This window comes from Pipistrellus hanaki, assembly GCF_964339955.1.
Source record: "Pipistrellus hanaki genome assembly, chromosome: 18".
NCBI classification, from domain to species: Eukaryota; Metazoa; Chordata; class Mammalia; order Chiroptera; family Vespertilionidae; genus Pipistrellus; species Pipistrellus hanaki.
Window position 1 is genome coordinate 24,180,117 of NC_140520.1, and position 15,854 is coordinate 24,195,970.

Below are 15,854 nucleotides of genomic sequence, written 5' to 3' on the forward strand. Positions count from 1 at the left end.
TTTTAGTCTAGAGCGGTTAAAGTTCAATCTGAATATTCCTTATGAAAATTCCAGAAAAGCACATTTAATGGTACCTCTGATTAATTACTATTCTTGCTGCAGTTAGACAAGTACAGAGGCCAAGTTTATTGACACTAGATTTATTTTGCAGATACACTAGGCTATTTTTGGTAAAAATCAGGGTGATTTTAGAGAGAAAGTTATATTTCAATAGGAACTACAATATACCTTTGTGGAAATTAGATTCTAGCACTGTCCATGGCCTTTTGTGTTTTGTTTGTTACTTGTAAACTGGACTGGATGCTGAATTCGTGTGTAGTGACTTGAAATCATTAAGAACTAAAATTGCCCTTTTCCTAAACCTTGCCTGCTCATCATGGTTTGAGGACATAACAACAAAAATTACTTTATTCTTTATCTCATTAGAGCACAGGTATTCTGGCCTGCTGCCACCTCTGCCATTGCTATGGTCTCTGCTTGTCCCCTCTAAGGCTCAGGGACCATCATGGAAGAGATGGGAGTAAAAGCTGGATAACAGGGGCACAATGGACAACAGCTAATCTTCCCTTTTAATTGAACCTGGACTTGGTTGCCCTATTTCCCTCAAGATTAAGGAATGAACAACAAAAAGGGGGGATTTGTAACCACAGAAACATGGTCCAATCCTGTTCAACAAAACACTGAAGTGCTTTTCAGAAACAACAGACCAAAACTGCAAGTCACAGATGAAGCAAAACAGAGAAAACTTTGACCTTCAGCTGCACCTGGAACCAAAGTCTCACTCCCCACCCTACTCCCACCAAAGGACCAGGACACAACCAGAACTTGAACACTGTGATCCTTCCCGATGCCAAGGGTCCCTTGTCCAGGAAGATCCTGTCTTGTTCACCCTTTACCATAAATGGCTAAGTTCCAAGGCCCTCAAATTAAAACTTGCCTGGTCAGTGCTTCCACATACCTATTCCCTCAACCCCTTAATTTAGTCCAGCGAGCAAAATGGATCTAAGGCACTATTAGGTCTCCCATCTTTTCCTTCTCTACCAATAAACCTTTCCTCACCCTGAATTCTGACATTGTGATTTTTGGTCATTCAAAGCACCAGGGTCATGAACTTTGGTTTCAGAATAAGGCAATAAATAAATATAAAAAATCCCCTCTTTATCCCAACTACACAAAAGATGTATCTTTAATCTACAAATGTTTTATAAAATGTGTATTACCTAAGACTAATGATACTCATTCTACCTCATCTCTTAAATACAATTCTTAATTATATGGTTAAAAGTCATTAGTTTATTTTTCTCCTAAAAAATTTAAAATAGAATTTGGCCCGTCCTTAATTCAAATGAAGGCACCTTGTAGTGCCTTTAAAATAAGTATATATAAAAACTCAGAGACACTGTTTTCCATTAGACTAAATATATGTTTTTTATTATACTGGAACTCATGATTTTGGCTTAATATTATCTATAAAACCAGGATATATTAATTCTAGATGATCACCAATTTTTAAAAATGATTCTAAATCTTTTTTCTATGAATCTCATAATCCTTTACTGCCTCCATTTCAATGGCCCTCCAGAACTCATCATTTCAAAAATTTAACAAAAAGCATGCTATATTGGTCAAAAAGGCTTTTATTAATTGGATAAGCAGACAATATGAATATTGGGAAGCTCCAATATCCACTCTTGAAACATGTAGCTTGTTAGACTGACCTCTTCTGGTTGTGAACTGCTGTTAGAAGTACCTGATTTAATTTTTTCACTTAACAAGAACAGCAGCAACACATGGTATTTGTAATATTTTACAGGTTTCAATGTTTTAACCTTACAGTAGTCCAATGGGGTAGAGAAGATAGTATAATGTCTGCACTTTACAGGTATAAATATAGCAGACTTTATGACAGGATAAACTGACAAAGCTAGGACAAGCATAAATCTTGAGCTTGCCAATTAACTAACCACGTTTTATGTGATAAATGCAATCTTAATTTAGAAAATACCAGAATCTTCCATGAAAAAGAGACTAAGAATCTCACCACTATTTTGAGAATCAGCAGCTCTCTGATTACTTTCACCTCCACCCATACTTTCTTCTGTTTCTGTACCTGGATCAGTCCCATCACCACCCTAAAAACAAAATATAAATACTAAGTACAAATAAATCAAATATAATTTTCTTAAGAAATATTAATCAGTTACACTAAAGGTGTAGAAACAAAGCCAAAGGTATAAAAAGTTGTAGTGTTCTAAGAACAGAGGCCTTTTAATAACCTTGAAGAACAGTAGGTTTTTTTTTTTGAGGAATTCCTTAAAATGCATGGTCAAAATTCTAACCAGTTACCTCAGCATCATCAGCTTCATATCCATCATTGCCGTCTGCACTACCGGTGCCTTCATTACTATCATCACCCTCGTCTCCCATCCCTGTGTCATCTTCATCATCATCATCTTCTTCCTCATCTTCTTCATAGTCCTATTAAAAAGATCCCTACATATAAAGATCTAGGATATGGCCCATATGTTCTGAACATCTTGATAACATACTTTGAAACTAATCAGTTCAATGCTTAAAGCTCCTAGATGTCCACAAGGTGTCAAGTGACCCACTTTAATTTTAAATTTAGTACGTGGCATTGAAGACTGATAAAATTGTGTTTTAGTATGAGGTTTGATTAATAACAGAATCTGAAATGTGAAGCTGTCAATATAGGATTAACTCTCAAAATAAAACACAGAGTGTCAAAATGCCTCAATTATTATACCTCATTTTTTTTGAAAAGGACTATTGTGCTCCATGGGGGGGGGGGGGGGGGGTGGTAGGGGGGGAAGATCTGAGTTGCTCCTATTATTTCTAGAAACCATAGATCTTACAATTAAATCCAGTCATCTACAGTGAGATTTACGATTAAGTCTAGCTAGTCTAACAAATCATTTTAGCAATCATTTAAAAAAAACAAAGGGGTTTCCCATCACTGTTCTACACTCAATTTCACTATAAAATATTAATTTAGGAGCTAATCAAGGTAAAAGAAAAAGCAAAATCACCGATTTATACTGACAGAAAATCAGAATCTATTGTTTGATGCATTAGTAGTCTGGATGATTTCAGCATTTCAAAGAACTTATATGCACATATGCACAACCCATGGACATAGACAACAGTGGGCCAGAGGTAGTGACAGGGAGGGTGGGGGGGAGGAGAAGAGACATATGTAATACTTTGAACAATAAAGATAAATTAAAAACAAAAATGGGTGATTTCAAACCTCATGATCTCCATCATTTTCATCATCATCCTCTTCTTCATCATCACTGTCAATTACAATGACATCATCTCCTTTGCCTTGACCATCTTGGGATGAAGTTGTTTGCTGATCTGACTGAAGGGCTCCAAGATCTATTTGTAAAGATTGAGAAGTTTCTTCACTGTCTTCCATTGGCGTATAATCTGTTTGGGTGACTCCCTTTAAAAATTAAAAAAAATTATAAAAAGTTGAATATACTTAAATCTATCAATAATATATTATACATCAAAGTAAAGACTAAAGAACACATATAGGCTACGAGCATTTTATTTTTAAAAACATGGTTTTCAAAAGAATTAATTTTAAAAACAAAAGATTAACCTTTGGGTTTCTTTTCTTTTTTTTTTTTAAAGGGAGATGAATATTTTTTAAAATATATTTTTATTGATTTTTTACAGAGAGGAAGAGAGAGGGATAGAGAGTTAGAAACATTGATGAGAAAGAAACATCGACCAGCTGCCTCTTGCACACCCCCCACCGGGGAGGTGCCCACAACTAAGGTACATGCCCTTGACCGGAATCGAACCTGGGACCCTTCAGCCCGTAGGCCGACGCTCTATCCACTGAGCCAAACCGGTTTCAGCTAACCTTTGGGTTTCTTTATTGTCTTCCTATAGAGGGATTATAAATATCATTGGATAATACAAGAAAAAAAAAATTGCCCTGGCCAGTGTAGATCAGTTGGTTAGAGCGTCATACCATGCATGAGAAGGTTGAGGGTTCAACTCCTAGTCAGGGTACATACCTAGGTTGCGGGTTTGATCCCTAGTTGGGGAGCTTTGGGAGGCAACTGATCAATGTATCTCTCTCCTGTTGATGTCTCTCTCCCCCTCTCTAAAATCAAGTAAAAATAATAGTTATACACACACACACAAAATATACAGATGTGTGTCAAAACTACTAAAATGATATTATAAGATTAGTGTTATCCAATAGAAATATAACAAGAGTCACAGTGTGATTCACATATGCAATTTAAAAATTTCTAGTAGTCATTTAAAAAGATAAGACATGGAGGAAATCAATTTTAATAATATACTTACCTGAACCAAAACATTATTTTAACATGTAACCAATGTACAGATTAACCAGATATTCTGCATTTTAAAGTTTGTAATAAGTCTTCAAATTCCAATGCATACTTCATACTTATGACATATTTCAATGTCAAGAACAGCCAATTGATTAGTTGATAGTACAGTAGCAGAGCAATTTAAAAAAAAAAAATCTATGGATAAATGTTTTACTTACTTCTCCAATGGAATCTTGAGAATCTTGGTTATATACTTGAGTCTCTACCTCTCCATCAGTACTTTCTTCTGCCATAACTTCTTCCTGAATCCCAATATACAAGTGTTAGTCACATCTATTCACGAGATAATGCATTAATTAAGCTAGTTCTCCCAATAAAACAAAGCTCGTAATTTTATAAAACTGTACATCAGAAATGTTCACTTATACCTACTCATAAAATATTATCATATTCTTCAGTAATGCAAAATAAGTCTTATGAGCATTAAATACATGCTCATGAAATTTAGTAGTCTCAATGTTTCACAGTAAAATAACTCATTACTATTTATCTTCAAAAAAAGAAAATAACTATAATTTTGGTTAATCTGAGAAAAAGATAGTAAGTAACAGTTTAAAATGTGCATGAGATTATATATATTCTTTGAATTAAAAAAAATGCAAGGGAATTTTAGTTATGTTTTGTAGCTGTATTTTTAAAATTGAAAAGGGAACTAATTTAATCAAAGGATTAAATTTACATAAAGGATTTAAAAAACTGTTGGTAATAGTAACAATACCTGAATTGTCAGTGGAAACTTCATGGTAAATTAAGGAAGTTTTCTGGATTTAAGACCAAAAAGTCTATTCACCTAGTAATGCTATAACTAAAAGAATAACTTCTCTTTTGAAAGAAAATGAACAAAAAGACACACCTCAGTTGCTACAGGTGTAACAGTTTTCAATTTCTTTGGAAGAGGCATTTCCACTGTGTCATCAGAGACCTGGTCTGACGCTTCTATGGTGCTATCCTCTTCCTCTTCACGTGTACGCTTTGGCAAAGAAGAACCTGGGGTAGCTGAAACTTTGAAATTACATATTTAAAACTTGAATTAGAGCATGATAACAAACTCAATTTAGACAAAGTTAATTTTAAAAACTAAACTTGAAATAAAATGTTAGGAATACATTATCCACTTTAGTACCCGGCAGAATACCCAAGATAATGTATTATATCTAAGAAATTACAACCACACAGGCCTACTATAATTTCATTTTAAAATTAATCTTACCAGTGCCAAATACTGCTGTGGAAGTAGATGGCCGCTCAACTGGTGAACTCTGAACCACCTCCACTATGTTTGGGGACAGCTCTTGATTTGCAGGCTCAATCTGAGGATGACTCTGCTGAGTGGGTTGCACAAAAGCTGTAGCCTGTGTTTGCTGCTGAACAGTTAAAATGGATTGGGGGATAGAAGGCTGGACATTAGGACTAGTAGAACGAACAGATCCACTTGTGCTTCCAAAAACTGGAACATGTTCCACAGGGCCTTCGGATTGCATAGCTGAAAAGTAATTATAATACTTAATATATTAAGTCTTCTTATCAAAGCTGGAATTATCCTCCTTAGTCTGTGTTATAGGTGACAAAAACAGAGGGTAAAGGCAATGTGTTAGGCATTTTTGTGCTGTCTATGGGACTGACAGGTAGTTGAATTAAATATCTGAAACTATTTTTGAACTATTATTCTATTTAAATTATATAAAATAAATGAAAATTAAAAGCCAGTGTCCAATATGAGTATTTGCTAAGCATCATTTTGTTTAAACAAGAAGCCAAGAAAATTGCATTTAGTAAAATTTTACTAAACATTTAGCTATCTTGGGGTTGGATAAAAGGATTAGATAATGAAAATTCTTGCTCTTTGAGAACTCAATCTAGTGGAATAAAAAGGTATGTATTTAACTGAATTGTAACTGCTGCAGTGAATAGGAAAGTATCATGGGAACAAAGCGAAGAAAGCCATGAAGTGATCAATTTCAACAAAAAAGTGATGTTTGGGTTCAACCAGTGACGTTGTATGGTTTTCCAAAGTGAATTTTGTATTATCTTCCTTAGTTCTTAAAAGTGAAAATTTGCCTTGGCCTGTGTGGCTCAGTTAGATGGACGTCAGCTCTTGCACTGAGAGGTTGCTGGTTTGATCCCCAGTCAGGGCACATGCCTAGGTTGTGGGCTTGATTCCCAGTAGAGGCCGTGCTGGAGGCAGCCAATTCTCTCCCTCTGGTGATCCTCTTTCTTTCCCTCCCTTTCACTCTGAAATCAATTAAAACATATATTTTTTAAAAGTGCCTTAAAAAAATAAGTGAAAATTTTGGTCCTGGAAAAACATGCCATGTACTTATCAGGTTAAGTTTCCTCCCTTCTTTCAAAGCACAACAAAGTAAGAAGGGAGGGAGGAAATCTGTTGCATTAACAAGTGTCCTGAGAGGTATTACTTAAAACTATTAACTGCCCATTTTTATTACATGTCTGACTTTAGCTTTAGTGGAAGCCTCATTTACCCTTAAAGTTACTGTCATCCTCTCACAGTAAAACTAAATAAGCAGCTAGGCCACTCACATCTGTATTATTTTACTTACCCTCTTGTGATTCTACTTGTGTAGTGGGCATCACTGTGGCTGTCGGGGTAGTAGTAGGGTTTGTAACAGTTGCAGGTGTGACCATTGGGCGTATACTGGCCCTGGGTGTTGACTTATTCCCAGCCATAGCTGCAGCTGTCACTTTACTTGGAGTAGACACAACAGGAGTTGGCTTGATATTAGCTGTTGGTGGATCTGATGTGCTGGCACTTATTGAGGGGAAAATGTAAGATCATTGAATAACTATATTGTTTATAAAGTACATATACTCAATCAAAATCAAAGCACATATATTTCCTGAAGTGAGTGTTCAACAAATATTACCTTAATATGTATTCAGACCTTACTAATTTAATTCTCTTTTTCCTAACACTGCTTTAGGTAGACTTTTGGCAGAATAAAAAAAATTTAAAGAGTCAGTAAATATAGTTCTATACATTTTGTTCACTAAAATTTTCAAAACTCTTACTGATGAGGTTTTGAATCTAAGCATTGAAATCTGTGCAGGAAAATACTCTGCAGTGTTGCATCCTGACATTGTGAAATGTATCCAAGAGTTGACCACTTTCCCTAAGTTCCAGCCCAGCCTCTTGTACTGGTATCCTTAACATCACAGAGAAAATCAGTAGCCTATCTCAGACGTCAATCAGAGACTAAAAGATGAAACATGTTTTCTTTGTCACAAAGTTCTACCTAATGGGACATACTTTTGTAACAGATACAGATTTGTTTTTCTCCCCAAAGATCATGAGGTCTTTCCTGAACTTTAAAGGAAAAACAGAGAGACTATAAAAAAGGATTAAAACTCACATTCCTCTTTCACCAGAAGCTGGAGTTGTTTTCAGTGTTATCTGTCTCTGCTGTTCTGGAACCTATACAAAAAGAAGACTATAGATTACTGTGTCTATCCCACAAGATTCCACTAAAATATGGCATCAGAATGTTTTACTTTTTATTAATTCTCTCTGTACTCTTGGGTTAGCTAAAATTCACTGATAAGGAATCCTCAATCACCAGGTACCTTCAAGTAAAATGTACAAAATTAGCTAATCACCTTATTAGTAGGTTCTTGAGGCTCATCTCTTTGCTCAAGGTGTCTCTCTTGATGCTCCCTGAGTTCTCTTTCCAAGCGACTAATTCGACCTTCATATTGGGACTTAAGAGCAGTCATACGAACATCTAATTCATCTTTCTGCTGATCTAAAGCTCCGTTCCTTTGTTTAAGCTCCTCATTTTCTTTAGTTAGCTGATCTTTTACACCTAAAGAAGCAATTGTGATTCTATTAGTATAATCAAACATTGGAAATAAAGAATGTTTATGTGCTTATTAATACATACTAAAGGTCGTATACTAGTAAGATTCTTTTCCTAAACCTTTACATTTACAATAATTCTGACCTACATATATCTCAACAGGCAAAGTTCTAAACATATCTATATTTTATTATTCTAGTATAAAATATACTTATTCCAAGATTAAAAAAAGTTACTTTTCCTGGCAAAGATCAAAAAATAAAGAAACTACTATAAACTACAGCCAGCAAAAGTCCTTTTATATGGTCTTTAATATTGCAGCGTGGTATTAAGTACAATATTATAAATTGCAAAACTTTCATTTCATACAACCTATTGTATAGACTAAAAAATAACTATTTTTAAAATCTTATTTGTTGCTGGGACACTATCTTAGAAATTAAAAAAAAAAATTGCTCATAATAAAACCTAACTAATTTGGCATTTTATTTACCTACTAAGTAGTCTGGCAAGCAAGACACAGTGAGACCCTGTGTATTGCAACACAGGGCTCCCCCTTAACCTGCGATGATACTTTGACATGGTATCTTCCCGGAAGAACTATGGTAGAGGGGTCTTCAGTGAAGTGAGGCATGGAAAAATCCCTGTGCTGGTAAGATCCAATGCTGCCTAGGAGTTTACAGAGGGCCTCTGGACACACTGTGGCCCCAATGGATCTCCACGAAAAGGTCATGAAAGTTACAAAATAAAGCAGAAAGGTAGCACTACTCCCTATCTATTCATTACCAGTTAACAAGAAAAACTTTTATACCAAGGACATCCTCATCACTTGAAAATTAAGAATGCTCTTATTTTGTGTCTAACAAAAGAAACCTAATATACATAGTAATTTACCAGCTAAATGTGCGATCTTTGATTTTGCCACTACAATAGCCTTCCTTGTCTTTTCTTCCTTTTCAGTTATCTGCTGGCGGAGCTGCTCTTCCTGTGTGGTTCTATCTTGAAGATCCTGACGAAGTCGTGCAAGTTCAGATTGAAGCTGCACAGTCTGTTCCTGGAGATTTCTTGCTTCCGTCTCTTTTTCAGATAATGTCTTTTAAAGGAAAGCCAAGTATTTACTAGGTAAAGCAATCAAATCAATATAAACTGTATGCTCTACAGAGTTAAAATGTAAAATATTATTTTGCCTTAGGTTAAATGGAAGTATAATGTAAAATGCTGGTCAAACCAAGTAAGTGAACACTTGGAAGATGATTAGATACTACTTTCAGACATGAGTTATTCAAAGTAAAAAGGATAAAATACACATCTATATGATGAAAAGTGTCAGTGTTTAAGATATATTCATATATATCTAAAATTCATTTTTATGACTGAATAATATTGCATTCTATTTCTTTAGGTATTCAACAAGGAAAAAATTGGGACATGCACCTTCCACTATTTCACACTCATACCTTCTGCAGATTCTCTACTTGACTCTCAAGTGATTTTGACTTGGTTTCAGCTTGGTTAAGGGTTTCTTTTAGCTCTTGCATTTCCTGGATTGAGGTATTCTGTTCTTGATGGTCTCCAGAAGACTGAGCTGAGGACTCCATGATCTAATATAATATAGTAAATAGTCATAATAAACTCAACTCCCACATTTATATTCAGTAATCCCACTTCTGCAAGTTTATCTAAGAAAACTAATCATATTATGCAAAAAAAATATAAGGGTATTCATAAATGAATTTTCAATAGGACAACTTTAGTGTCCAAAAGTAATTTATTAAATAGGTTAGGGCTTCCCATAAAACTGAATATTAACCAGCAAATCAGGACAATGATGCATTAACATAAAATTATTTGGAATGACAAATTACTCAAAGTAAAGTGTACTTACAGTGGTTAAAACTGAGCGGTAAGAATTTTAGATTAGAATATATATGAAGGGAAAAAATCCAACATATATGAAATATGTCATTAGGTCAGTATAAAGTTCTTTATCTTTGGGAATTAAAAACAAAATGCAACTCAAAATATAACAAGGATTTAAAAATTACTTTAGATAGGTGGTTAATATCGACTACTTATTCAAACCTATAAAACAGGCACCCCTGGCCGGTGTGGCTCAGTTGGTTGGAGCATCATCCCACAAAGGAAAGGTTGCAGGTTTGATTTCTGGCCAGGGCACATACCCAGGTTACTGGTTCCATCCCGTCAGGATGCAAATGTGAGTACAGGAGGCGACCAATTGATGTTTCTCTCACATCAACATTTCCCTCTTTCTCTCTCTCCTCTACCCTCCTCTTTCTCAAGTCAATAAAAACATATCCTCAATTGAGGATTAAAAAAAAGTTATTTTAATAAGTAAATAAAACTACAACACAGCCTAATTGTAAAGAACTAACATTTTTTTTATATACATGATTTTAGTCAGCTATGAGTTTTGAGAACATAGTTTTGAAAAGGGGCAGTATTTGAAACAGGAAAATTGATGTAAAATACTTAACATTCATTTAAAATTTCTTCATGAATTTATAGTGCATTCTGGGACATATTAAAGAGCTAATTTTAAATAACAGTATCATAAATTAGCTTATATGAAAATTTAGGACCTAAAAGCCAATAATCAAAATTATGAATAAGGCCAAAACCGGTTTGGCTCAGTGGATAGAGTGTCAGCCTGCAGAATGAAAGGTCCCAGGTTCGATTCCGGTCAAGGGCATGTACCTTGGTTTTGGGCACATCCCCAGTAGGGGGTGTGCAAGAGGCAGCTGATCGATGATTCTCTCTCATCGATGTTTCTAACTCTCTATCCCTCTATCTTCCTCTCTGTGAAAAATCAATAAAATATATTTTAAAAAAAATTATGAGTAAGATTTTTATATGTAACCCTGATATGTAAAATTGTGTAGATCAAAACTATGCCAAGAAATATTTTATATATATACATAAATATATATATACACACGTGTGAATATATACACATAATTAAAAAAATCACTTCAAAATACCTTATCCTGTTGTGCTTTGAGTTCTTCATATTGAGTCTTGTACCTACGCCCAATTTTCTTGACTTGAGTAATAGTTTTGACCTTTTCTTGGATATCAATTATTTTGGCATCTAAGTCCTTCTGGACACTTTCCTTTTCAGTTCTTACTTTATTTAAATCTTCCTTTAGACTCTGGATTAAGTTCTGATTGTTAGTCAAAGATGCATTTGATCTAAAAAAATAAATAAATAAATAACCAAAGACTAAGGTATATGAGACTCATTTTCAAATCCTTTAACAGTAGTGTTAGTATTGCTTTGGTAAGATTTTCATTTGAAAATCTTTTTAAAACCCCACACATACTCCAAAAGGTACTTTAATTTATTAACTGTGATCTTTTATAAAGATCTTATTTGCTTATTAGAAAGGAATACATTCCCATGTTTAAATGAGAAAAACTGAGGTATAAGTGGTCAAGTAACATGTACAATTTTATATATAATAGTAATTAAGTGTTTGTCCACATTTGCCTGATAGCAAAATTAACTACTTGATCGGGTATTGGGTAAACGTTAAGTTTTGTAGACCACATACATACAGTCTTTGTCATCTGTTCTTCCTTTCAAAAAATGCTTTAAAATGTAAAAATCATCCTTAGCTCATAGGCCATACCAAACAAGACTGTGGGTTAAAGTTTGACAAGCCCTGTACTTTACCATAAACTTAAATTAGATGACCCTGAATTAAGAGTATGGGTTTAACAACTACTAACTCTGCAAACATTAATTTCTGAATTTTTAACTTTCTTGTTTTTAAAATTAAGTAATATTATTGAAGAAATAAAATGCGGGACTACTGTTATAAAACAAGTAAAAAATACATGTGATAAAAATTTGTAAACCACCCAACATTTATAGAGACTATGACATGGACAACTGACATTAAATCCTTTAAAATGTAAACCAGAAACATTAATTTTAATATTCAACTTATCTTTACAAGGACAATATCAATTCATTAAAAAAAATTTAATGTAAATTCTTCATTAAAGTATTTCAAAATAGGTTCATAAATATATTCTAACCAAAATAAAAACATATTTATAAGTTATTCTGGCTGTTTAGAAAATAAACCACATTTAGCTTTAGATTCATAACTGTGTTTTTTAAAAAAGTCATAAAATAGAAATAATTCATATATGAAAGCATAAAGTAAGCCACTGCTTGCTTGGCTCCTTAAAATAATAAAGGGAAAGTAAGAGGTCTAGCACTTTCCATTCTTTTTAAAACTAGGAAGCTCTTGGGGAGCCTAAGAAAGAGCAGAAATAGCTTCTCTGAGTTCATGTATTATATACATTTTAAGGCTTCTTTCTTATACCTTGCAATCTCAGCTTTAAGTCTCCCAACTTCTTCAGTTAACTGTTGAATGCGCTTCGTATGAACTTCCTTTTCAGAAAGGAGCTTCCGATACTCTTCTGTATCTGGATCTTTCTGTTGATTTATTAGATGCTAAAATAACAAAAATGCATAACATAGCTTTAATGGTTTTATCAAACCAATGTACTATATAACAGCAGAATACTTAATTATGTTTACATTAGGTGTCTTGGATACACAATAATGAATCACCAAACTACAAGATAATGAAGATCAAAGCTTTAGTTTAGCTGAAGTCTAGCCAAAATAGAAAGAGAAATGTATTTTCATAGTTGCAAATGAAAATTTCAGAACAGTTACAATGGAACCAAATAAAGAAAAAAACCTACAAGCTTTTAACATTAAACACCTTTTTCATTCAAGTGACATTTACAAGGAAAAAAAAGTTTCTAATGCTTATAATCTAGAAAAAAAAAACAAATATAACTAATTAAACAGGACAGAAGGTAGCACAATAGAAATATAGGTAGATTTGGATAGATCATTCACCTTTCTTGACTTTTCATATTACTTGTGTGATTAAGAAAAATAAAGATTAAATGGGCTCTTACATTCCAAAGTCCTATTCAGATATTGGTTACCATTCTAGAACATTTTCTAGGTACTAGGTGATGGGTGAACTGCTGCTTTACTCTCATTATTTAATTTTTGTAACATGAAAAGTGATACGTCCCCTTTTACATATGCGGAAAAGTGGCTGAAAAGATTAAGAAACTCTGACAAGTCACATAACTAATACTTGGCGAGCCAGGTTTTCAACCTTTTGTTTGAATATAGAGCTGGAGTTTCTAACCATATACTAGTATGTGATATGGTTTTGTCCTCTTAAGTTTTCCAGTGAACAAGTCTTCTTAAAGTGTTCCAATAAACTATATAAAAATCCATTGTTTCATGTATGAAAGTATTTTAGAGATAAAGTGAAAGTCTAAATTTGGAGTTAAAAATTAGCCGTTTATATAAAACATGACCAAAAAAATTTAAAAACCGAATTGTATTTATTTACATGTAACATATTCAACTTAAACTATTAAGTATAGTAACTTATGCTAGTTCTTCAAAATAAATTATCCCCTTAAATTTTACCCAATTAAAAAAAAAAATTAACATTTCCATGTTTCAGAATAGATTTAATTGCATTTACCTGGTTACGTGCTTTCCAACGCTTGACATCTTCTTCTAATAATTTCTTTTCTGCTTGCAACATGCCACTTTTCTCACTTAGCTCAGCATTTGCTTCTTGTAAGGGTAAAATATCTAACTCCAGCTTCCTCACCTGAAAATAATGCCAATTTTTATTTTTAACACCTGACATAAAAATTCATATAAAAACAACATGCCTCCAATATTGATTAGTAAGTTACAAACCTTTGCTTGCATCTGCTGTAAATCCTGCTCTAGCCTCTCCTTTTCTTCTCTTAGCATCTTATTGGTCTCCATAACTACGCTCATTGTTTCAGTTTTCTTCATCAGTTCTTCATGTTGGGCCATTGTTTTTGCAGTTACCTAAAGATTTCAAACACATGTATGAACCAACATCTAACAATAAAGATCTACCTTTTCCTACCAGTTCTAATCTTCACTACAAAAAAGTGAGAATTATGTCATTTTAAAACTAAAATTTTTGAATTTTACATGTCTATTTTTCTGTGATGCCTGCTTATTACAAAGACTTTAAACAAATGCAAAAAATCACAAATATGAAAGAGTACAACAAACCCCATCAACAAATAATCCATTTTACCCTTAGGTAAAAACAGCAATCCAAATTTCTTTCTATATCTGTTCTTTTTCATGATATACGAAATCTATAATAAAAGCATAATATGCAAATCAACTGAACAGCCAAAGACTGTCTGGATGTCCTTCCGATGACCTTCCCGATGAAGCTGGGGCTGCAGCCGATGGATGGAGGCAGTGGCCTGCAGCTGCAAAGACTACTACTGCACGAATTTTGTACATTGGACTTCTAGTTTATTATAGTTTTAAAATTATTTTGGTTATTTTGGTCCTTTCCCTCTACCCTTTGCTTAGAAATTTTTTCATATCATTCTGTTGTTCCATCACTTTAGTTTTGAGCACTTTTACTGAATATTTACTGAACTGCAAAGAACTTTTATCCTGTTCTCATTGGGTGTAATTAATTATCCATCTTTTACACGTGTTACCTTATTCCCTAACCATTTTTAAAGCTATGGCTCATGGTTGCCATGATACAGTGTTCTTAGTGGGTAGATATTCTACTACTTTTGATGTTTTACTTCTTTACTTTCTTCCTACTCTATGTAAGAATTGGTTTTCCCCTCTGAAGTTGTTTGTGGGCTGGACATTTTCTAGCACTGTTTGCATTTCTATAGAGTATAGACCGAAGGACAGCAAAGGAGACAGTATGCAATCTTTTTTAGAAACACTGATCCTCCAAGTGTTAACTCCACTGAATCAGGTCTGTTTATTATTTCTACGATGGGATCTATTTGAATTTGGATTGCTTTCTCAACATGATATAATTCTGGAATTTTTAATTTCTGTGTGAAAATATAAATTCCATAAATCTATTCCCTTCCCCATGTCAATGGTTTCTCTCTAGCAGTCGTTAACAGAAGATAAGATTCCAGGCCTTAATTTCCTTCCTTCCAGATGTGAGTTTATATATTAATGTAGTGGTCCTTTTGGACATTAGGGACCACCAGTGGTCCATGGACCACCGGTTGGCGACTGCTGTATTAATTCATCTCCTCACAATAAGGTCATGCAGTAAGTTTTTGGGTGTTAGTGAGGGTTAAGGAGTGTAGCTTGTGTTGTAACCATGCATTTACTATAGCATCTTCTTTTCCTTTCTTTGATAATTATTATTATTTTTTTTTTTTGCTCCTTTGCTGGGGAAAAACTATTCTGTAGCAGTTTCAATCCACCATATCATCCTAGAAAAACTGTTCAAATGCATATATGATGATAACTATAATTAAAATAAATGAAATTTAATCATTTATATGCACCAGACATGATTTTCAATGAGTCATGTGCAAAAATCCACTTAATCCTCATCATCATCCCAACTAGAGGCTTGATGCCCAAAATTCGAGCACTTGGGTGGAGGGGGGCAGCAGGGGTCTTTCAGCCTGGCCTGCCCCTTCTTGCAGTCTGGGAGCCCTTGGCAGATGTCCAAATGACGGCTTAGGCCCGCTCCTCGCCAGCTGTGAACCCAACTCAGGGCTTCTGGCTGAGTGG

The 15,854-nt window shown here is 34.1% G+C and overlaps 1 protein-coding gene across 4 annotated transcripts in view; it reads right to left on the reverse strand.

Moving 5' to 3' along the window:
* TPR (translocated promoter region, nuclear basket protein) overlaps positions 1 to 15,854 on the reverse strand; it is a 62,062-nt gene that overhangs the window by 15,311 nt on the left and 30,897 nt on the right. For all 4 annotated transcript variants that reach the window (XM_084865222.1, XM_084865220.1, XM_084865221.1 and 1 more), the window contains exons 29-43: positions 13,995 to 14,132; positions 13,771 to 13,902; positions 12,571 to 12,701; positions 11,215 to 11,425; positions 9,673 to 9,816; positions 9,110 to 9,308; positions 8,016 to 8,221; positions 7,772 to 7,833; positions 6,962 to 7,170; positions 5,614 to 5,886; positions 5,257 to 5,405; positions 4,562 to 4,645; positions 3,272 to 3,469; positions 2,347 to 2,478; positions 2,042 to 2,132 (exon numbers count right to left, since the gene is read on the reverse strand). In XM_084865222.1, coding sequence (XP_084721348.1) covers positions 2,042 to 2,132; positions 2,347 to 2,478; positions 3,272 to 3,469; positions 4,562 to 4,645; positions 5,257 to 5,405; positions 5,614 to 5,886; positions 6,962 to 7,170; positions 7,772 to 7,833; positions 8,016 to 8,221; positions 9,110 to 9,308; positions 9,673 to 9,816; positions 11,215 to 11,425; positions 12,571 to 12,701; positions 13,771 to 13,902; positions 13,995 to 14,132 — 2,359 coding nt within the window. The remainder of the gene's footprint in view (positions 1 to 2,041; positions 2,133 to 2,346; positions 2,479 to 3,271; positions 3,470 to 4,561; positions 4,646 to 5,256; positions 5,406 to 5,613; positions 5,887 to 6,961; positions 7,171 to 7,771; positions 7,834 to 8,015; positions 8,222 to 9,109; positions 9,309 to 9,672; positions 9,817 to 11,214; positions 11,426 to 12,570; positions 12,702 to 13,770; positions 13,903 to 13,994; positions 14,133 to 15,854) is intronic.